This window comes from Protobothrops mucrosquamatus, unplaced genomic scaffold, assembly GCF_001527695.2.
Source record: "Protobothrops mucrosquamatus isolate PMUCROS unplaced genomic scaffold, P.Mucros_1.0 scaffold_177, whole genome shotgun sequence".
Classification (NCBI taxonomy): Eukaryota; Metazoa; Chordata; class Lepidosauria; order Squamata; family Viperidae; genus Protobothrops; species Protobothrops mucrosquamatus.
Genome location: NW_015386253.1, coordinates 2944433 through 2968112, shown reverse-complemented (window position 1 = coordinate 2968112; position 23680 = coordinate 2944433). Strand labels below are relative to the sequence as shown.

General features: G+C 36.7%; 1 protein-coding gene and 1 non-coding gene across 2 annotated transcripts in view; one reads left to right on the top strand and one right to left on the bottom strand.

Annotated features, from left to right (window-relative positions):
* Positions 1 to 1922: 1922 nt before the first annotated feature.
* On the bottom strand, positions 1923 to 1995 carry TRNAR-ACG. Its single transcript has one exon. It is a non-coding gene; the product is annotated as a tRNA-Arg (tRNA).
* A 506-nt stretch (positions 1996 to 2501) lies between these two features.
* Positions 2502 to 23680, top strand: part of SACM1L (SAC1 like phosphatidylinositide phosphatase) — a 41443-nt gene continuing 20264 nt past the window's right edge. The window contains exons 1-7 of the mRNA XM_015822967.1: positions 2502 to 2684; positions 15035 to 15132; positions 16325 to 16399; positions 18032 to 18159; positions 19159 to 19308; positions 20003 to 20062; positions 23088 to 23121. Of these exons, the coding sequence (XP_015678453.1) occupies positions 2629 to 2684; positions 15035 to 15132; positions 16325 to 16399; positions 18032 to 18159; positions 19159 to 19308; positions 20003 to 20062; positions 23088 to 23121 (601 nt within the window). The 5' untranslated portion in view covers positions 2502 to 2628. The remainder of the gene's footprint in view (positions 2685 to 15034; positions 15133 to 16324; positions 16400 to 18031; positions 18160 to 19158; positions 19309 to 20002; positions 20063 to 23087; positions 23122 to 23680) is intronic.

The window sequence follows — 23680 nt, the reverse complement described above, 5'->3', positions numbered from 1 at the left end:
TTTAAATATATGATAATATCTAATTCTGTAAGACTGATAAACATTCAAGGCCAGTTAGAATGATTGACATATACTTCCATTTTGTACAAGCACAGGTGCAAAATAGTATTCAACAAGCAGCAAAACTAGTTCCTGTTCCTATAATTAATTCTGCCATTTCTCCAGCTTTAATAGAAACAGATATTTAAAGGTTCTCCCACCATTTGCATTTAATTTCCAAAAGCATTGAAAATGCTTAAAAATTTTGCTACCCCACTGTAATTTTAAGTGAGACAAAGTAAAAGTATTAAATACATGGGGAATAATCTTATTAATCATAATTGTAACTTATGTTGCCCCCATTGTGGCTGTGAGAGTGTTCTTGGGAGAAATAAACAAAGAATGTTGGGAGTGGTTGCCTAAAATATTTTTCTCCAGTGATCAACCATAAGTAAAAGCCACTCCAGCTAAAGCAAATGCCTACCAGAAGGCAATGATGAACTACTCCTGTATTTTTACCAAAAAATCCCATATGGATAGAAAGTATAAAATGATTGACAATGAGAAAATTTATATAGTCAATAAGCACCGATACTGATTTGATGCACATAATCACAAGTTTTCACTTTAAAAGTCTCTAATTTGAATTCCATTTTAATGAAACTAAACATTTAGTTTTTCATGTGACTTTGATTACATTGTGGAACATCGTTTCTGGTGTATTTTTCTTTTAGGAATAAATGCAACATGCATTTGATATTTGCGACTCACTTGTCTCCCACTTCATAAGCAATTTAGCAGCAGAACTAATGAGGGAAATTGCAGCTGAACAGAAGAATAGAATAGAACAGGAGTGTCAAACTGCCGGCCCATGGGCGGATGCGTCATGGCAAATGGAAAAAAAGTCGCAATACGTCGTGATACGTCATGTGACGTTGCAAGTTTGACACCTCTGGAATAGAATAATAACTTTATTGTCACTTTGTACGTACACTAATTGGCATACATTAAAATAAAATTTTGTTGCATACAGCTCTCAAAGGGTCACCACCTCCAATATACACTACATAAATATGACAAAATACAGAATTATGCATATAGCCACATATATTATATGACACAGAGAAAAAGCAGTTCAAGAAAGCATACACTTTACACCTTAATACATTTACACATTGTCAACTCTGAAAACACATCACACGCAAGAAATGTGCTACTATTATGAAACTGATGTTACCTATTTGGGTAATAAAATATCTGTAAGAAAACCACCAAGCTCAGAGAGCATGAAGGAACCCATTAATTCAACCCTGATCTACAAATCTTCTCTATTGGTATTATTAAACTGAACTGGATGTTTCAATAAATGGTTTTGAGTCATGAAGAGGAAAAAATGCCATTACAAATTGTGGGATCATCAAACTGACACATACTGTGAATAAAGCTGCTATAATCTCTAAAGAGATTGTACATTTAATAGAAGAGATATGGAATATACCTACTATGTGAGCAGAAACTGTAGGTGGCCCCTCAGGTATCCATGTTCTATGCCCTATAGGGTTTTATAGGTAATGACCATCTTTAATTGTACTTACAAGTTGTTGCCATTACAGCAGTGGTGATACATAAGCATACTGGGAAGGAACACTGCTTGTGTTGTTACATTTTGTACCAATGTAGCTGGATGATCTTCCCCCTGCTCTTTTCTCCCTTGAATTGGGCGCACTGCAGTTTTGAAACATCTGAGCCACCACAACGTGTAGTTTAGCACAATGTAGGAACCCAGCGGAATATTTAGTATAAAAACTAACACTAAATACTAATATCTCTGCCAGGCATGGTGTACAAATAATATTGGAGTAAGATAAATAGGTAAGGTACCGCTAGTCTAGAAGTTATAAAGAATGAATTAAAGGTTTGAGGAAGAAGAAAAGTTAAAGCATCGAGCCAGCCAGGAGTCGAACCTAGAATCTTCTGATCCGTAGTCAGACGCGTTATCCATTGCGCCACTGGCCCACGCTGGTAAAAAAGAGAACTTTTTTGCCTGTATTCTAAATTCCGGGGCATTGTAAATTTCATCCACAGATTTCTTGAGGGTGGCGCCATAAGGAATTTTTGGTGGGTTAAACCAATCAAAACCTTTCGATAGTCTTTCGTTTTAGACAAGTATTTCTCAACCATGGCAGTTTGAAGATGTGTAACTCAAACTTACAGAATTCCCCAGACAACATGTTACTGGGGAATTCTGATAGTTGATGTCCATACATCTTCAAGCTGCAACAGTTGAAAACATTGTTTTAGACCTCAGTTAGGAGCACCCGTACTTCTTTAAATCGAAATTACAACGGATGATGGTCAATCCCAAATCGCTTTCTATTCGGCGTTGCCTAGAGCCGGAGCTAACGTCACAATTGTGGTTCCCGCCTACTCATCTAGCATAGGTTGGCGTGGTTAGAACGACAGATTCCACCAATCCCAGCTTCCCTAGTCATTGCATCGTTCTTCGGGAGGCCGTGGAATGCTTTCTCATTAAGTTTGTCCTAAGTGGTGTGCCGTCTCGAAGGCCTGAGCGACCGGGAAGCAAGGAAGGAATTCTAAATAGAAAGCAGGCAGAGTCCGAGCCTAACTGCGCGGCTGGCGAAGGAGCAAATGGGAACCAAGGTGGTAGCCGCGGCAGCAGCCGCCGCCTACGAGGAGCTGAAGCTGTGAGTGAGCGGCCAATGGTCGGCGGGAACTACCACTTTTAATTTCGTGCCCCTCTAGGGGGTTAAACAAGCCCTCTTATGAAGGTGCCTCTGGCGCCCCCTCCCCTTCTCTTCCCTTTAACAGACTTCTGTTTTCTCCGGCTACGTCCTGGGTCGAGCCTCCCCCAGCTGAGGGTCTCTACATCTGCGAAATGACCAGCCCCGTTGTAATAAACGCTTGCCGTGGGAATTGTCGTTCAACGCATATGTCGTGCCACCAGCTTGGGAAAGGCTATCCCAGACCATCCTTGGCCTCTCTAGCTTTTCTCGCCCCAAGAAATCCTTCTCTTTTCGATTCCCTTTTTCTAATGTATTATGGCCAGTAACCCCAACCACTGAAGCTTTCTGGTAGGTCACTTAACTCCGCCTCGGTTTTTGCTTCTTCCGGGGCTTTTCTTCTCTAACATATTGTTACGTACATGTACATGGTCGCTTCCAGCACACCTGACTTTCTTCAGAGTCTTTGAAAACATTTATTTGTAGGGTTGACTCTTCACTTCCACTGAAATCTCCCTTTCCTTGCTAAAATTATCTTTGTTTTCTTTCACTGCTTTGTCCTGGTAAAAAGTAGAACTCATCTCCCCTTCTCCAGCCCGAATAACAATTTTCTGTTACTGGCCCTGCCACAAATCATTCAGGTGATCTAACCTGCAAACATTTTTGCAATATGGATTACTTTAACTGGGTAGGATGAAAGCTACTGTCCAACAGATATGAAGGTCATGAAGGGCTGACCAAGAGTGAAGTGAATTCTTCTATTGTGCAATGAGTTTTTGTAGGTGAAGGCTTATGTTATCAGAAGAAGCTCCTTGCAAATAGTTATGTAGAGAGAGAACTTGCATTACCAAAGTATGATAAGTCCATGGTTTTATTTGATGTGAATACATTTTTACCTTTACATAACTGCTGCAGTAGTCTGCCTGATACTAAGTTATTAGTGATGGAGAGTCTTTGGAAAGCCCAAGACACTGTCGTGTGTGTGTGTGTGACAGAGCTGTTTTTCAGGGATTGTGGGGGCATATATTGTATAATGTTCTCCCTTGCTGTTGCTCCTTGGGCCAGCCTCTTCCTACTGCTTATCTTATGTAATTATGGGGTTACAGTGCTTGCATAGTACAGTAGTTATAGGAGGGAGTGAGGCAGTATTGCATTCTATGTAATACTGTAGTCTCCAGAAACAATATATCTAGATAGTGAAAGTTAACTCAGGTTAGATTAAAATCATTTGTGTGTGTGTGTGTGTGTGTGTGTGTGTAAGGTCACTTATCTTACTGATCTTAAGCATATTTACATGGTAATGCTGCTTAGGGATTCAGCGAGGTGAACATCCCAAAAAAATTGCAAAGAAATGTAGAATTAGTATTTTAAAGACCATTGCTTTTATTTATATATTCATTTATTGATAAATAAACTAATAAAGTTGATCAGTCCAAATGTATCTTGGCTTATCAGCCCTTATTTTGTGTTATGATACAGTAATAGGAAACACATTTTATATGGACTGTCCTTTCAGAAGTGTACAATTAAATCCTTAATATTTATGAGGCAGTTTAATGCTTGATACAAACATTCCAGTAATCTGATCAAATGGGAATAATATGCAAGCATATTTTTAGGCTAATTCAATTGTTTAATGGTTATTTTTTTCCTCTTTGATAAAATTGAAATCAGGACAAGTTGGCTACAGTGTTTCAACATAACACTGCAGAAAACTTTAAGTAATATTGTTCACTAACTATGGTAGGTTTCTTAAGAATGAAGGTTGAACTTCTAGGTTTACTCTTCAGTTATAAGCTTTCTATATGAATGCTTTGAAGCAAGTTAATGAAGAATTTTTATTTTAAATGGAGGAAGTAGGTAATATGTAAGCAGTTATCATAATGGAAAGATTTAACAGTGAGTGTGTGTATGCAGTTTGGTTGAAATTAAAGGGGTTAGTTTCTGGACCTGTCATACTACTGAGTAAAGGTACCATCTAGTGGCTTAATGAGTCAGGATTATCATCATTCCAGATTTTGGGTGCTTATATCAGGGATCCAGGTTTAATATTGAAATCTCTGTGGCAAACACAGATATTATGTGATTATATCAGATGGAACAGGAAACAAGTAAAAGGATGTTTAAAAAATACCTGATTAAGAGCTGATAGAGTAGAAGGATTGCATCCTGAATGAGAATCTCCCTCCTAAAGCATTACGCATTCTCTCTGGCAGTTTCCCACCAGCTGTTAGGCTGATCATTTTTTCAAAGCCAGATTGCCTCAGACTTTTTGTTACAAGAGAAAATCCAGTTTGAAAGAACCGAACTTTGCTGCTGCCTAAAGAAGAATGATCCTGAACTCAAGGACCAGATCAGAAGGACATGCTGGGGTTCAGAAGAAGACAATCTCATAGGGATGCAGAAGAAAAAAGAGTTGTGAACATATTAATGCTGGGATTAGTTGCCAAAGAGAAAGAAAAGGCTTTCCAAGAATGGAACTGTGTATGTTGAGAAAAAGATAAGTAAATGGCAATATAGAGCTTTAACATTATGGAATAAATTGTTAAAATGTAAATATAACATGTGAATGAAATTGTGCTTTTTATTGAATCATAAGTTGCTGGCCAGACAAAAATTATGTTGATCTTCATGCTGGTAGAATTTTTTGTTGTCCTTCTTGCCAATCCCTACTCTTTATGTTTATATTTTGAGTCACTGCTGAATGGTGTTATCCTGACTGGTGAATGTACTATCCATTATAAATAACAATATTAGTTTTCTCTTCTGGCTTTGCTGCCTTCCACTTTCAGCATGTCACTGGTCAGTTTGAAAACCGCCTACCAATCTGTAGCACTAGTGACATGTGTCAAGCCTCTGCCTGCTTTTTCCAGACTAGTTTGTTTGTGATTTCATATCCCTCTTGGGCATGTCCCAAGTTAAAAAAAATAATTGGAAAAGATATTCAGATGCTATTCTGATCTATACCTACAAATATCAGAATAGTGCAAGTAATTATATTCTCTGTAATAGTCTATGGAAATAAAAGTTGAATTTTGAAGAAACAAAAAGAGTAATGATGCTTTTAAACTTGGGTGTTAAAAATGATTCCTGGGAATGTTGTGGATACCCAGAAAACAAACAAATGGATCATCAAATAAAATCTGGAAGTCTCTTTCAAGACACAAATAACCAGACTCAAATTACACTGAACAACAACAGTTTTGCTTCTGGAATGCTTTTGGGTGTATCTGTGGATTTTTGGCTGCTAATCATGAAAATAACTTGTAATTTAACCTGTCATGGATTATTTTATAGAATTCTTCTGTTTTTGCAATGTCTTATATATATATTTTACTAATTTTCATTTGTGTTATAAGATGCTTTGTGAGTTCATGCATGTCCAGGCATGCATGCTGGGCATATTGCATAACATTTGTGGAACTGTGTAGTTTGGACATGCCCAGGCATGCTTAGGCTGAATGAATGATGCTTGGAAAGGTATAAAAGAAGCTCACATGCATAGATACTACTTATTTCATTGATATTAATTTCCATGTATTTTGATGTGATTATTTCAAGGCTGTTTCATTGTCCATGTGCATGTAATTTACATAATAAGCCAATTATAGACTTCAATGCTATAGGATGATTCGTAACATCAAAAATGTCTCACCAATGTTGGAACAGCTGTGATCCGTTCTGCTATATTTGTAGCGAGTAGCTGTTTTAAGCCTCAAGATGTACCATGACTAGGTTTATTAAGAAAATGTATGAACTGTACTTCGGTTGAATTAAGACAAGGCCTCTGAAAGAATTTGATTCCAGAATAGAAAAACATGGCACATGAACCACTTGTTGACCCAACAAAGATATTTTTGCCTCCCCTTAAAATAGAACTTAAGCTGGTAAAAAAAAAATTGTGAAAGCAATGAATAAGGAAGATGAAGGTTTCCATGATTTGAAACAGATTTCCAGGAATAACTGATGCCACGATTAAGAAGGACATTTTTGTTAGTCCACAGATCAGATACGCCATCAATGACAAGCAGTTCAAAGATCTTTTAGTAAAGCCAGAGAAAATCATTTGGAAAGCATTTAGGGATGATGTTGAGAATTTTCTTGGTAACTACAGCGCCCCAAACTACATTCAGCTGATTGACAAACTTTTTATAATATACAAGACCATGAAGTGCAACATGTCAGTCATTGAAGATTCATTTTCTACATTCACACTTGGACTTTTCCCCCAAAATTCTAGGTGCAGTCAGTAATGAACATGGTGAAATGTTTCACTAGGACATTGCTACAATGGAAAAACAGTATCAGGGCAATTGAAATAGCCATCAATGCTGGCTATTGTTGCACACTATACAGTGACATGGATCAGAGACCAAATACAAACGAAAATTGATAGTCAAACACTTTTAGCCATGCAGCATATCAGAAACATTATGTGATTAACTACATTATAGTCACTAAAAGTTAACTTCATATTTCTCAAGAATCCCATGTGATATAATTGTGAAATTATACTTGTGTTCAATTTGAAGGGGTCTATCATAATCAACAGAAGCTTTCAATAAGTGAAACCTTAGAAAAAAATATTGTCCAGTGATCATGTTTTGGACATACAGTATTATGCAAAATTGTAGGTGTCTGGAGAAGGGTCTAATGCTGGGTAAGGTGGAAGGAAACAGAAGAGTAGGATGACTAGCACTAAGGTGCACTATTGGAAGGCCCAAAGGACCAATTCAGGGAGAGATCATCATGGAGAAGAATTGACATATATTTGATGGCATATAAGTTAGAATAAGATGAAATAGTGGAAGAATCCAAAGTCAAAAAAGACAGATCTTGCTATAGTTGTGCCAATAATTAGGTCTTATAGAATGGGATAATTGAAATGGACCCTCTGGACACTTTTTACTTAAGGTGAGGGAGATTGATTAATTCAAATACAATTCTTCCTTCTTAGTTAAAACATTGGTGGTCTGTTCTCCTTTATGTTCCTTGAGATCTGGAGAAAGATTGGTTTCAAAAAAGGTAATTTGCTTAAAAGGAGCTTAATAAAAAAAAATAAGGGTGACGTTAAAGGCTGGGACAGAAATGATTAAGTTGGATGTTGGCTAGAGACCAGAGATGCAAAGGCATAGTTCTTCCCTTCAATGTTCCCCAAACACAGCTACAATAAATCTGATGATTTTGCCTGTAACATAATAGATGACAAAAGTGTAAGAGATTTCATATTTCTTGAGGCTTTTCTTGAAATATTGTTGGTATAAAGAGAGAAATACCACTTTTATAACTCAGTGTTTCTCCTTCATGGGTGGGCAATGACATGAAGACAATATTGGGGAAACAAGAGAGAAAATTTGTTTTCAGGGCATATTTATTCTCTACAAAGGTACAAGTAAAGTCAGGATCTGAAGGGTTTTTTTAATCTCTTTACCTAGCATCTAGGGTATCTATCTATCTATCTATCTATCATCCATCCATCCATCCATCCATCCATCCATCCATCCATCTATCTTATCTGGCTACCCATCTCACAAGAAATTAGACTGGGTGGTATACAGTAAAAAAAAAGTATAAGAACCATAAATATGTCAAATGCAATCATATTGTTTTTTAAAAAAAAACAATCAAGAAATTTGATCAGCAGTGAAACCACCTCAGGATCTCATCAGTCCCTTGAGACTCATAGCCTGATGACAAAGCCAAATTAATAACATATCTGGGCATATTTAAGACCAGGTTTGTCTAGTCTGAGCCCACAGGCTACATGCATCCTTGGACAACTAATAATGCGGACCTACAACATTATGTGATTTATTTACATTAATTATATATTTTATGTGTGTCCCAAGACAATTCCTCCTCACTCAGTGCAGGCCAGGCAGGCCAGAAGGTCTGATACCTATATTTTAGACTGTTGAAAGTGCTTGGTCATCTTTTGTGTGTCATATCAAGATCTGCATTATCTTCAGAAGATTGCAATGAAGTTATATCTCATAAAAATAATAATTTGGATTGCAACAGTTTTGATGATGACACTATGCTAGTGTTTCATTTGAATTCAGTGCTTGTGTGAAACCCTCTTCTCATTGTCCTGAATAGCTAGATTAAGCTCCTTTGATAATTTTAATATACAACACACATTATTTTGAACAACATTACAGTAAGAGTGTCTGATGAGAAAAAAAAACACTATGTATGAACAGGAATAGCAATGTGGATACAGTTCCATATACATTTATTATTGATTTCATAATATAAGTTTTATACTGTTGATCAGACATGCAGCCCGCAAAGTGGTTTCATGTGGCCCGCAAAGCCATCCTGGAAACAGTGAGGGAACGGCCTCCGCTGCCTTGGCCCTGGCCCAGGCTGGCCGGGAGCCAATGTACAATTTTATGGTGGCCATCTATGCTAAAACACATTCAATCTTAGCTCCACAAGACCATCTGGAAACAGTGAGGAACCAGCCCCTGCCGCATCGGCCTCACCCCGAGTGCATGCTGGAGAGGTGTCACCCTTTGTGAGGAATGAAGAAATGCACCATCGCCTGGAAGTGGCCAGCAAATGGCCGTCGCCTACTTCACATATCCAGCTTGATGGGCTCCGGGGGAGGGGTTTCGGCAGGCAGCGGGGCGCTCTCCTCACAGCACCGAGAGGCTGAGCCGGACAGCGTAAATCCAAAAAGAAGTATGACGATGCCCAGCCTCCAGCCTGCCCGGTTTCGGCAGGCAGCAGGGCGCTCTCCTCACAGCACCAAGAGCTGAGCCGGGTGGCGCGAAACTGATGAGAAGTGCAATGCTGCCTAGCCCCCAGCCTGCCCAGTTTCAGCAGGCAGCAAGGTGTGAAGCTGGTGAGCTTCGCACTGCCTGGCTCAACCTCTCAGCGCTGTGAGGAGAGCGCCCCGCTGCCTGCCGAAACCGGGCAGGCTGGGCGGCATCGCGCTTCTTTTCAGATTCTCGCCACCTGGCTCAGCCTCTCAGCGCTGTGAGGAGAGTGCCTTGTTGCCTGCTGAAACCAGGCAGGCTAGGGGCTGGGCGGCATTGCACAGGTAACGTTGACTCTCACGCAGCTCATGGCATCCCCTCCCCCAGAGCCCACCAAGCCAGATATGTGAAGTAGGTGAGGGCCATGTGCTGGCCACTTCCAGGTGATAGTGCATTTCTTCATTCCTCACGAAGAGTGACACCTCCCCAGTTGTGTTTCTTACCTGTTTTTCTCCCTCCCTCATCTCAAATATTTTCCCACCACTCTGTACTTAGGCAGGAAGAAAGGAAAGAAGGAGAAGGAGGGTCTGAAGGAAGTCCTGCCTTAGTCCTGCTCTGCTGCCCTTTTACCATCCCCTTGCCCCCTCCTCTTGGTTTATCCTGGGGGTCTCCCATCTTATTGCTAAGGAAGCTTTGGACACAAAGCCGGGTCTCCTCCCATGGAGAGGGAATGGGCCTCCCTCTGACTTTGCCCTTGTACCCATCATGAACAACTAGGCTAAGGAGAGCAAGCACAGCAGCAGCAGCCTTGAGGAGGTAAGTGCAACTGTGCGCCCCATTGGGAAAGTGGGACTGGGCTCGGTGCCGCGGGTGCTCAAGGGCCAGGCTGGGCAGCCCACACCACCATCCAGTCCCCCCGCATGGACTGAGAGGAACGGTGAGGCTCCTCCAGTGGACCATGCCTTGGCACTTTCCCTGGTCCCACCCCCTTCTGCCAGAGACCCTCAGATCTGTCCCACTCCTGCCCAGGCCCCCACAGGTACCCTTGACGTGAATGATGTAGAGCTGGCCATGCCCACCCACTAGGCCACACCCACTCTGTCCACTCCCACCCAGTAGGCCGCACCCACCCTGGCCGCACCCACCCTGGCCCCCCAAGGGCAATGCTAATGCAGCCCTCAATGAAATTGAGTTTGATACCCCTGCTGTTGATGAAACAGTATAAATTATACTGTATCAAGAAAAACATTTGCCTTGCTAGCTGCTTTTCAGAATATCAAGGAATTTGTACTTCTTTTGATTTATTATTAAAATTATTCAATATTAATATAGAATGTTAGAGATTCATGTAAAGGGCACAAAGCCCATACTTGAAAGTGCAAATGGGGACAGATTTTGAGAAAGTTGTTTTATATGGGCATTTTATGAGGTTGAGGTTTTGAAAACAGACTTTTCTTTAGAAAAAAAGGCATTTTCTCTTTCTTATATTTTCCTTTCCCAGTCTTTCCCCAAATAGAAGTTAAAGTACCTTAATGTTTTGACAGATTATACTACATTCTATCAGTTTGCTAAGACATTTTACATAGTTGCTAATTTGCTGAAATGTGAAGTACATTAATATCCATCTTTCAGCTTTCTTGTCCCAGCTGCCATCTCCATGAGACTGTGGGAGATGACAGAAGTTCCGTTTACTGCCTTTATGAAGGGTCAGGTTGGTTCTTTGCTTTGGGTCCTTTGAAGAAAAACAAACACTCTATAATTTTTCCCCAAAATTTACAAATTTACAATGATTTCCACACTTGTGATTGCCATCCAACTTATGTGTTTTCCTACAAGTTTTTTGTAAGCCGATTCATTAAACTAGTCAATTTGTCTATGCATTCAGCAATATGATTACTGCTTTTGATACCCAGTAAGGAACTCATACTTTTAGATTCCTAGAATTACTATTTTTGACTCTGTTTTTTTTTTTATTTTTTTATGAGCAATTTTCTTTCCTTCTCTATTTCAGAACCACAACCTATAAAACTATTGTAATTAGTTTCTAATGATAATATGGAAAAATGGGAAACTTCGTATTCAAATAGGATTCAGTCTTACATTTTTATTATTAACATATTTGTGCTTAGGGGAGTGACTAGAATCTAAGAGCATCAGTATTATAAATTATTTATATTAATTCACTTTGCAAATAATTAAAGTCCTCAAGGCTACTGTAATCTTGATTCTAGTATAGGATGAGGCATCTTGGCTACTTTTTTTTATAAATAGTTTCAGAGTTGTGCCCTTGTTCACATATCCAGAGCTAAATCTGATTCTCATTAAACGCCAATTTTTTCCTTCATCTTGTTGCATTATCTTACCTAGGAGAAAGAAAAAAATGAAGCATCTTATTTGCCAGGTTGACTACAGGTCATGATTAGACCACTATAGTAGGATAGGGGAAACAATTTTTAAACCCCCATTCAGTAGTAAAGCTCACCAAGTGACTTCAAGCCAGTGATTTCTTGCACCCTTATAAGGTTATTGTGAAAATAAAAAAGGGTGGGTCAAAGTTCAGTTGGCAACATGTCAATTAGTATGCTGCCTTCAATATCTGGAGGAAGATGGAAAATTAATGTACGAAATTATGGGAAACCTAGGTTTATGAAATGATTTTGTCATTGCACACACTTCTGAGGAATTTTCATAATTTCTCAGTCTAGTTTTCAGCTCTTGGGTATTTTGAGATTTTATGCTATGCTTTTTGATTACATTTGTATTAGTTTTTTTTTTTGCAAATGGGATTTCTCCCATTGTTTTATCTTTGTAGCAATATCCTTGTAAGCTAAGATGAAAATTAATCTGGCTGAAATTCACAAAGGGAGCTCCATCTGTATTGCCCAGTGTAGAACTGCTTTTTTTCTGGATTCTTAATATATGACAGTCACTATTTGTGTTATATTTTTTTTTAAAGATATTAAGCATTTTTGAAGAAAATATGCTCATTACTACAATCAAGTTTGGCATAATGAAAGCTGAGAGGTTTCTTATATGATACTTAATGCAATGCTATATTTAGGTACCATTACAGAGCACTAAAAAGTCAATCCATAATACCTTTCCACTTAATTGGGCAGGAGAGGAAAGAGAAAGGTGCTTTGGAGAATATGGAAATCCCGGATGACTGTTAATTTTTCGAAGTGGTGTGCCTCTGCCGCATTCCATTACCTCTTGCATAATATCATTTCAGTTGAGATTCTGTGCCTTTTAAATGTTTCCAGAAATAGCACTGGGAATGTTGTGCTATTTAAATGTAGCCAGAAATATTCAGATATATATGATATCATTCCAAATAAGGTAATGCTACATATTGATCTTAATCATGAATATCATCAGATTTGTATGTAAGAAGTTCAAATTAAATGAAAGTTCTGACATGCTGCTCTCCACAATAATTGTAGCAGATGGAGATAGAGGAAAGAGGGCCACACCATAAATTTTACTGAGATACTGAAATTTTTAGGTTTTACTACTTTGTATTAATTTTAGACTGAAGAGTAGCTATTGGTGCTTTAAATCAAATACAAACATTTTTATTCCAATTTTTGTGCCTATCTTACTTAAACAAGAGAATAGAGAAGTTAATTCCACTAATTTTTGATTAACATCCTGGAGACAGGGAGAATAGCAAAATTCATAGCAAAGGGAAATTCTGTTAAGAAGAAAAGGTATCCTGTTTCATTGATGCTGTTCAGTTCCAGGTTTTATTCCCCATTTAATCAATCTGTGATTATAGACCAACATACAGAAAGGAAGATGAAAGGAAAAGAAAAACCATGTTGTGTTGTTGTTTAAAAGCCAACTAAAAGAAAAGGAAAAGAGAGTAAATAATTAGGATATTTTAGGGCAGAGTATTTCTTTTCTTAGATCAGAATTTGGCTTTTGATTTAAGCTCCACTTCAAAAATAAGCTCCAGTTAAGATTGTCAGCCAGACAGATTTAGTACCATATTTTCCCGAATATAAGCCCAAACTGGAAAACAAGCCCTAATGCATCTTTTGGAGCAAAAATTAATATAACCCAGTCTTATTTTCAGGGGAAAATAGTCCCTACTTTACATGCCTGTTAATGCTCAACTATCTGTGGTGATACTCTTTGTAATCATTTATGAGTGTGTTAGTCTTCTGTCAGCATAATGGATTCAGATGTGTGAAGTTCTCTTACGTATCCTCTTCATGTATTTTTAAACTTTGATTTTCTTCTGGACTCACTCCACTTAGATTTTAATAAAATTTAGCTAATTTATTATTCTGAATAACACTCTTGAAATCTACTTATGTCTGCTTATCATTGTGAAATCAGTTTTAGTCCTACTGACAATAAAGCGTAATTTTTATTATGCTAACAGTAAAATGTAGTTATTTTCTCATTGAAATTGGAGTTGAAATCCCTCTTTTTAACTTACTGGATCATGCCATTTTAATGAACGTAAAAATTAAAATCCATTATGGTAGTTGCTTTTATGGCAAAGAAGGTTGTATGTAATTTAAACTAAACTCTTTAACTTGTCCATGACCAATGAATGAATAAACAAATACAGGCCTATTTAAACATTTCTTAGATCACACCATTTTGCACCCATTTTGATATATCTGTTTATCACTATTTACATTTTGTTTTTTGCTACTTATTTTATATCATAACTAACACAATATTGGTAAATTGGGAATAGATTAGAGAGAAGAAGGAAAGACAAATTAAAGTCCTAGCGGACAGTCACTTAAATATGAGCCAGCAGTCTGCTGCAATTGCCCAAAAAGCTAACACAGTGCTAGGCTGCATTAACAGAAGGATAGAATCAAGATCATGTGAGGTTTAATGCCACTTTATAATGCCTTGATAAGGCCACACTTGGAATACTGCATCCAGTTTTGTTTACCACGATGTACAAAAGATGTTGAGAGTCTAGAAAGAATATAGAGAAGAGCACCAAAGATGATTAGGGGACTGGAGGCTAAAACATATAAAGAAAGGTTGCTGGAATTGGGTATGTATAGTTTAATGAAAAGGACACTGCTATTCTCCAAAGCACCTGAAGGCAGGACAAGAAGCAATGGATGGAAACTTAGCAAGGAGAGAAGCAACCTAGAACTAAGGAGAAATTTCCTGACAGTTAGAACAATTAATCAATGGAACAATGGTATATGAGTTTTCTGCCTGAGCAGGGGGTTGGACTAGAAGACTTCCAAGGTCCCTTCCAACCCTATTATTATAATATTATTATTAAAGAATTGAGTAATCAACTAGAATGGAGCAAAAATATAAGCCAACATAATTAATAAACTCCAATAGAACAATTTAAATGACAAAACAAATGCTGAATAATAACAAAGCTTTTGAATTTCATATGTTTTCAAAAATATATTGACACAAGTGATGCTGAACTTTTTAAGATGGATAATATCATGTAATCATTGTTTGCTTTTACTATTCTGCAAAATGGAAATACAGTATAACATTCTAAAGATTGCTAGTATTAGTCCTTATACAGAGAGTATATATATGCCTTCTTTGGAATATTAAAATTCTGCTGCTTGTCTGTGATCTTATACATTTCTTATATCTTAGACACATAACACCAGAAAAATTTTACGTGGAAGCTTGCGATGATGGAGCAGACGATGTACTTACCATTGACAGAGTGTCCACAGAAATTACTCTTACAGGTATCTTCACCATGACTTTAAACATTTTCTAATGCGGCATTCATATTTGTAGAAAAAATTTCTAAAACATCAGTGTAACATTAATATGTAATATCATCTCTCACTCATTTTCATTCACAATGACATATTTTTCCCAAAAATAGTTAGTTACATTTTGTTATTTACCTGCACAGCATGAAAATGCACATTTTATCGAAATTGCAGAAGCTAATATATACATGTCTTATGTATACAAGTTAATTCTTTAAAATATAAGCTTCTGGGAAGTTGTCTTTAAACTGTTAACTTTGAAGAGGATCGAGTTAGCTTCTTATCTATATTATACTGCTAGAGATTAAGCACTGCCAGTAAGGTAGGAAGAAGTAATATATTTGGCTGTACATATCAGGAGGGAGAGGACTCCTTTGTAGCGCTAGCTACATGTGGATCTGCTAGGCTCATTTTTACTGCAAAAAGGATATGAGATGTGTGTTTTATTGTATTGGCTTTGCCATTTCAGTTTTGTTTTTGTTTTCCACAGAGATTCAGCTAGAAACCCCTGAAATAATAACCCCAGGCCTGAGTAATAATTCCAGACTTCTATGAAAAGTACTATTTAATTAGTTTAATTACTACAGCACCCGTGTTGTAGAAGTCTGATTTGGATAGTTCTAATTTACCTTGTTTAACATTGGCATTTTAATTATTTTATTTATTCCTTTGGTTGCTTTCTGCTTTCAATTAGTGCCTCCAGGGCAATTATGTTGTGTAGTTCAAAAACAATCCTATCCAGCCACATACAGTCCTTCACAGAGAAGACATCAGTTTTGAGGTGTTTCATACTAAATAGACTCATTTAAATCAAGGAGATGTTAATAATTATTAGTTTAATTTCCACAGGTTTCTCTTGAGTCCACAATAAGTATGTAAAGTCTGATCATGATGTAGTACTAATATCAGTTACTATTAAATGAAATGTTGATTTTGAATTTTTAATCTGTGAAATAACCTTGTGAAATAAATAAATTTATTGTGAAATAAATAAAAATATATAATGTTAAATAATGAGATGTTAAAACACTTTGTACTCCTTTTGTTATCTTTAAAGCTTAAGTTTAATAAAATGGTAATTATTAAATACATAGTGTAATTTACAGTGTTATTAAATCTTACAATATTTCATACAACAGTTTATGCTGTTTTTCTTTTGCAGTTAAAAAAGATATTCCACCTTCAGCCATTACCAGGCAAATATGTGGTATTTTGGGAACAATCCGTCTAGTGGCAGGTATGGGGCTTTCAGAAGAAGTGAAATAAAATTACAACCAGAACACTGAAAAAAATCTTGCCTAATATTTATTAAGTAATGATTATTTTATACAATAATTATTTTATTGATAACAATACATAAAAACAAGCACAATACATTAAAGTGAAGGTTACATATATGTAATCTTGTACATATTTAAGTGGTCAAAATTTGGTCTACAAAATGCTTCAGTATTAAAGGGTAAGAAGAGAATTTGAACTGCAACTTTATATATTTTTAAAGTGAATATTTTGCTAGTTCAGATGCAACTTTAGCATTACTTTCTCAAGGTTCTTATAAGTATATATTCAATATTTTGCGTACCTTTGTAGTTATTTCAGGCTGCTAGTTGGTTAAGTACCTATATATACTGAAATTATTTTGTTATTAAAGTCATGTTGCATGTAATCAGTATATCTTACCATGGGTTAAGCTACAGAAGTATAGCTTTTTATACACATAGGAGATTATTTGCTGCCTTCTGAAATGGCAAACAGATTGGAACATGGTTGTGCAATTTTTATATCTCTGAATAGCATACTATAAATGAGGTACACCCATATCAGAAAGGTAAAAGTGGACAGGACAAAAAAATAAATTAATTTTAATCTTGGAAGGGAAAGGGCGTTGATTGAGAAAATTATATACGAGGAAGACAAAGACAAACATATTTCCTTTGGGAGAAAAGAAGAAGAAATGTAGCAGATTTTGAAAATGGTCCAGTGAGATAGGTTAAGGAGAAGAGAGTGAGGAATCAGAATGACATGATGGCACTAGCCAAATTTAGGGGAAAACGCAGGGTTCCCCTGAGTATCTGGTGACCTATATGCAGGCTGTAGACCTAGGTTGCATACCCATTGATAAAAATGTATAGCTGGAATGTTTTATTTTTTCATTGAGGACTTTAGAAATCTGGAATGTTAGCAATTCAGTAGAACCTCAGTTTGTGAATATATTTTTGTCATAGAAAATCCTTGGGGAAAAAGAAATTAAAATACAGCTCTTAATACAGGTAGTCCTTGACTTACAAACACAATTGAGCCCCAAATTTCTGTTGTTAAGCAAGACATTTGTTAAGTGTGTTTTACCCCATTTTATGATCTTTCTTGTCACAGTTGTTAAATGAATCACTCGAGTGGTTAAATTAGTAACAAAAGTTGTTAAGTGAATCTGGTTTCGCCATTGACTTTGCTTATCAGAAGGTCAAAAAAGGTAATCACATGACCCCGGGACACTGTCAAGCATCATAAATATGAACTAGTTGTCAAAGATCTGAATTGTAATCACATGACCAGGGGGATGCTGTAACAATTGTTAGTGTGAGAGATGGTCATAAGTCACTTTTTTCAGGGCCGTTGTAACGGTCACTAAATTAACTTTTATAAGTCGAGGACTACCTGTAGTATGTCTGCTTCAAGGAGGGAGGGGGGATGATCTAACAAATATGTAATAACAATATGAATAATGGGGAGAAATAAGAGGGAGAAAATGAGTTTTACTCCCTTTGCCCATCCTTCTCTCTCTCTCTCTTTCTTTTCTTTTCTTTTTTTTACAAAAATGAGACATAGAAGAACAGTCATCAGAGCTGACCCAGAGTTTGTTATTTTACAGGTACATATCTTATTGTTATAACAAGAAAGAGAAAAGTAGGTGAATTTTTCAATCATGTAGTCTGGAAAGCAACTGATTTTGACATCCTCTCTTACAAAAAGACAATGCTACATTTAACTGATATTCAGGTATGAGTTAATATGTTTTAAATGTTTTAGAAATTTCCTGTGAACATTTATTTAATCCCTGAAATGTTTCTATAAGAACATGATTGCTGATAAGTTGAACATATAATTTCTCTGAAATTCAGCAGCTGATCCATTAATTGGGATTCAAAGGGCCCCATGAGAACAGACTTTTCCAATGCCACTTGAAAAACTTTATAGACTAAAATTCTGTACTATATATGAGTTTTCATCGTAATATTTTGTAATTTGCATGTGTGATTTTTGGATCTTGAACAGTTTCAAAGCCAATGACTTTTTAGCATAATACAGGTAGTTCTCGACTTACGACCACAACTGAGCCCAAAATTACTGTTGCTAAATGAGACAGTTGTTAAGTGAGTTTTGCTCCATTTTACAACCTTTCTTGCTATAGTTGTTAAATGAAACAGTGCAGTTGATAAGTTAGTAACACGGTTGTTAAGTGAATCTGCTTTCACTATTGATTTTGCTTGTCAGATAGTCACAAAAGTTAATCACATGATCTCGGGACACTGCAACTGTCATAAATATGGGTCAGTTGCAAAGCATCTTCATTTTGATCACATAACCATGGGGATACTGTAATGGTTGTAAGTGTGAAAAACGGTCATAAGTCACTTTTTTCAGTGTTGTAACTTTGAACGGTCACTAAACGAACTCACAGAGTTGTTGTTGAAGGGAAGAAGGGAGTGTTAGGTACGTTTGCCACCTTCAGTTATTTATAAAAATAATAAAGAAGTATATGGTCTGGTATGATTATATTTTTAGTTTTTCTGAAGCCTCCAAGTTAGCATTTCTTTAATGACTTTCATTATAAATGGAGTTGGATTATACTGTAATGTGAGAATGTGGGAACGTATTTCTCTCTGCCCAAGAAAAGAAAAACTTTTGAAGATTATCTGCTAAAACGCTTCATCAAATTTTATGAACTCTTAGTAACAAAAGTGACAAAAATAATAACAATGCTTTTTCATTTATCAGTTGCAGGATAATAAAGTCTTTTCAGCAATGATTAGTCATATATTGAGTGTGGATGGATTTTATTTTTCTACAACATATGACTTGACACACACCTTGCAACGATTGGCCAATACCAGTCCAGAGTTTCAAGAAATGAGCTTGCTAGAGAGGGTAAGAATATTTCTTTCAAAATTTTTAGAAAAACAAGACATTATATACAGAGAAAACATCTCTCTCTCTCTCTCTCTCTCTCTCTCTCTCTCTCTCTCTCTCTCTCTCTCTCTCTCTCTCTTTCTGTGTGTGTGTGTGTGTGTGTGTGTTTATACTGAGTAGATTGTCTTTGTTTTTAAACTGCCAGTGAGATAGTTTTAATTTTTAATGTCATAGTGACCAGAGTATAATATTTCAACAAAGCCTGGTGGTTTTTAAATTGTCAGTTCAATACTTCTGTGAATCCGTGGTGCGTTTACTCCATATTCTTAGTCCTCTTGTGCATTTTTCTTATGTATATTTCTGGAAAGTTGGGTTGGTTCCTTATTTAGTCATCCCTGCAGATCAATTGAAATCTTATGCCGTTTTTCCACTAATAAAACTGCTTCTATTAGCAGGATTGGAAAGAAAAGTCATGCCGTCTTCCCAGAAATCTATATCCTTCCTTCAGATCTGCCCCATAGTATTTAGAGGGCACTCTGAAGCATATTTACAATGGGAAGCTGCAGGAAGAAGACAAAAGTCCATTACCTGACCAGATTTCATCCTGATTCACTTTGTTCTGGTAACTTTGTATAGGTCTGCTCTGAAATATAAATCTAGCTCAAACTTGGTTTTTAATTATATTTCTGTTTCTACTTTTCTTTTTTTACAGGCAGATCAACGGTTTGTATGGAATGGGCACCTTCTTAGAGAACTTGCTGCTCAACCTGAGGTAGTTCATGGTGCTGGGTGTAATCTTCAAAACGTTACTTTATGTCAGGGGTAGTCAACCTTGGCTCTTTTATGACTCGTGGACTTCAACTCCCAGAATTCCTGAGCCAGCATGGCTGGCTCAGGAATTCTGGGAGTTGAAGTCCACGAGTCATAAAAGAGCCAAGGTTGACTACCCCTGCTTTATGTCTTTATAGCTTTCTGTTAATCCTCTTCTAATGTAGTTGGTTGGCATATCTGATTTGTTCATAGATAATCTGATGTAGTTATAGGAATTAATAAACTTAATCTTTATTGATAGAAACCAGTTAGCATCTGGCTCATTGAAAATTGAACGTTATTACCATATTAAGATGAACATCCTTAAATCTTTCCAAAGGAACTCCCCTAGTCAACCTGGACTTGAGGGAGTAGAAGGTAAAGAGCAATAGTGCTTGCTTGCACATATTCCTTTTTCAACACATGAGAAGCAAGCCCCAATACAAGCTAATATGATGCATTATTTGTTGTACAAACTCTTTTAAATAGTGAGATAAATTTTAATTTTTATGAAATTCCAATAATTTATTTTAATGCTTCTGCAGCTACAGCAACTAAATATCTGATTTGGCTTTTCACTCACTACGTGGGGTAGAATACAGGAAGAATTTTGTTAGGATAGCATAATAGAGATTGTTAATATTCAGATAAAATATTGGAGGAGTGGTTTTTTAAAAAAGAAAACTGAGCTCAGTGAGATCTAGAGCACAGCATGGCGCTAGGACAGTGTTTCTCAACCTTGACAATTTTAAGGCATGTGGACTTCAACTCCCAGAATTCCACAGCCAGCAATGCTGGCTGTGGAATTCTGGGAGTTGAAGTCCACATGCCTTAAAATTGTCAAGGTTGAGAAACACTGCGCTAGGAGATACATGCTGCCTTTCATCCTAAACAAGTCATTGGTGAAGATGTATAAGAGAATTCATTTGTTTTAATAATAAATTCAGAATATATGCCTGTAAAAATGGAAGGGTAATATTGCTTTATAATCTTCTTAATGCGGTGTCATTAATTAGACATCTCCTAATTGTTTGAATATCTTTTGGTTCAAAATTTAAATTTGTGATCGTTATTATGTTATTTCAGAAACAAGAGTATTTAGCTATCTTCTTCCACAGCTAATTAAATTATGCATAGCCAAGACCTAGTATTATTGGTTCTCACAACTATTAATTCCTTTCTACAGGCAGATAGCAAATATGTTAACTTCTTTGTTAACTGTTGATTATCAAATGAATTAATTAACTTTGTTGGTTAAATAGAATAATACTTATGAATCTGTCCATACTTCCTTGCCAATTGTTTTATTATAAGTTGCAAACACCATAGTTTTATGCTTTTTATTATATACTATATACTATATAATTTTATTATATTTATTATGCTTATAATAGTATTATATAATGAATTATCCTATACATTAGCATGTGATCATTTTATTGCTCTCTCCTTATGACAGTATAGAAATATAAGGAATTCCTAGACTTTTTCTACCCTCCCTCACTTATAATATGGGAAAAATAATTTGGAATCTGTTTCTAAGCCAAGAATTATAGAAGCTAAAAAGAGAAGCAAACTTAAAGTTTTCAATAAACGAAGGACGACTGTGCATTGTTTCCAAATCTAACTTTACTAAAGAAGCTTTTTAAAGTCCTACCAATATTAGTCCTTTAACTTGAGATTTCCTACGGATGTATCCCTCTTATATCAGAATGGATCTATTTTTCTTATGATGTTATGTCTTTGAATAGTTGTGTATTGATTTCATTTCATCTAAAATTTCACAGAGGAGTTGTGGTTTTTGAAAAGGGTTAAGAGAAACCTAGAGCGCTGCTGGAGGAAAATGATGGATGACTCCAACCAGACATGACTTAGAGCTGCTATTAAGGCCTATCTCACGGCAGTAAGAGCAACAAAGTAGCATTATTTCTCTGCCCTTATTGAGTCTGCAGAGTGTTGCCGGCAGCCCTGTTCCAGATCACCAAGTCTTCCTGGGGCAGGGGGGCTTGAGTGATCATCTTCAGGGCTGTGCAGATGAACTTGTTCAATATCTGACAGACAGAATCACTTGGATTTGTTCCCAATTAGAGCCCATGCATGGAGCTAGTCCATAATTAGATGCCTGCAGAGAAGTCTTGCCTGGCAACAGTTGGACCCTGTTGGACCTGAGAAAGAGGAGAGGGTCCTTGATGCTTTCAGTGCCATCACCTGTCAGTGAGATCCTTGTCACTCCTGGATGTGAAAGCCTCCAGGATAGTGAGTGAGTGCATAGAGCCCCAAGATTAGAGACTTTGACATCTTTAGTTCCAGATGGGGTGGCACTACCCCAGATAGATCCGGTCCTCAATGTGGGGATTCTCCTGGGCTTTCAACTCCTGTTCAAAGAGCAAATGGCAGTCGCAACCAGGAGAGGATTTATACAACTTTGGGTTATAAGTTTCTCTTTTAAGCTGTACCTACTAAACTAAATTTTTGAGATGTATCTGTTCCTCAACAAAGAGATTAAGTTTCCCTAATCACTCAGAAATAGAATTCTTATCTGCACTCACCTTCAGACTGAAAATGATAAATTCAGTTATGCAGTACTCAGAATTAAGTATTTTTTTCAGTTCTGGGGTAATTGTGATGGAAAGAATGCATGACCAAACAGTCATTGACAAGTGGGCAGCCTCTGAAATTGGATGGATGGATGGATGGATGGATGGATGGATGGATGGATGGATGGATGGATGGAAGGGAGAAGAAGATGGGTCAGATTAGGTCTTAGTGCTGATTAGGTCTTCTCTGTGCAGTGTAAGTAGCATCAACTTGAGAAACGTATTATATCAGTTACTGAATAAACTATGTAAAGGGCTCAAAATTATAAATTTGTGTGGGATAAGTAAGCATCACAAAACACACATAAGAGAACTGTTTTTCTATAAAGACAATAATATTAAATAGTAAAGATACAGTTCTTTAAGTATATTAATTTTCCTGTTTTTTAGCTCCATAGGTTTGCAGTTCCAGTTATGCATGGTTGTATCCTTTTGTTTGCCTACCACAGAAACTTAATGTGGGTATGAGGGATTGCTCTCAGACGAATTTCAGTAAATGATACATAGAGAAAGAGTGAAATATCTTGACAATTTGTGGGTGAAAATTCAGAACTATATATATATATATTTAGTCTTACTTCATAAGATGGTTGTTACTTGAGGAAAATTTGGGGAACAAGTGCTATGCATGCTGCTTGGACACCTGGAGGAAAGGCAACATATCAATTAAATAAAGAGATAAATATCTTCACATATTTCATACTTGCTTCCTTTAATTTAATTATCTTCTGATTATGTGGTTCATCAGTCTTGGTCCTTCAGCTGTCAGACCTGAGCCTTTTTCATTTTATTTATTTATTTATTTATTTATTATTTGAATTTATATCCCGCCCTTCTCCTTGCGGACTCAGGGCGGCTGACAATCAATTAAAAACACCACTAACAATCACAAGTTAAAATTAATTAAAATGAAATATTTAAATTGTCTAATTAAAAAGTAATTAAAAACCCTCTAAAAAACCCCTCTTAAAAATTATCCTAGG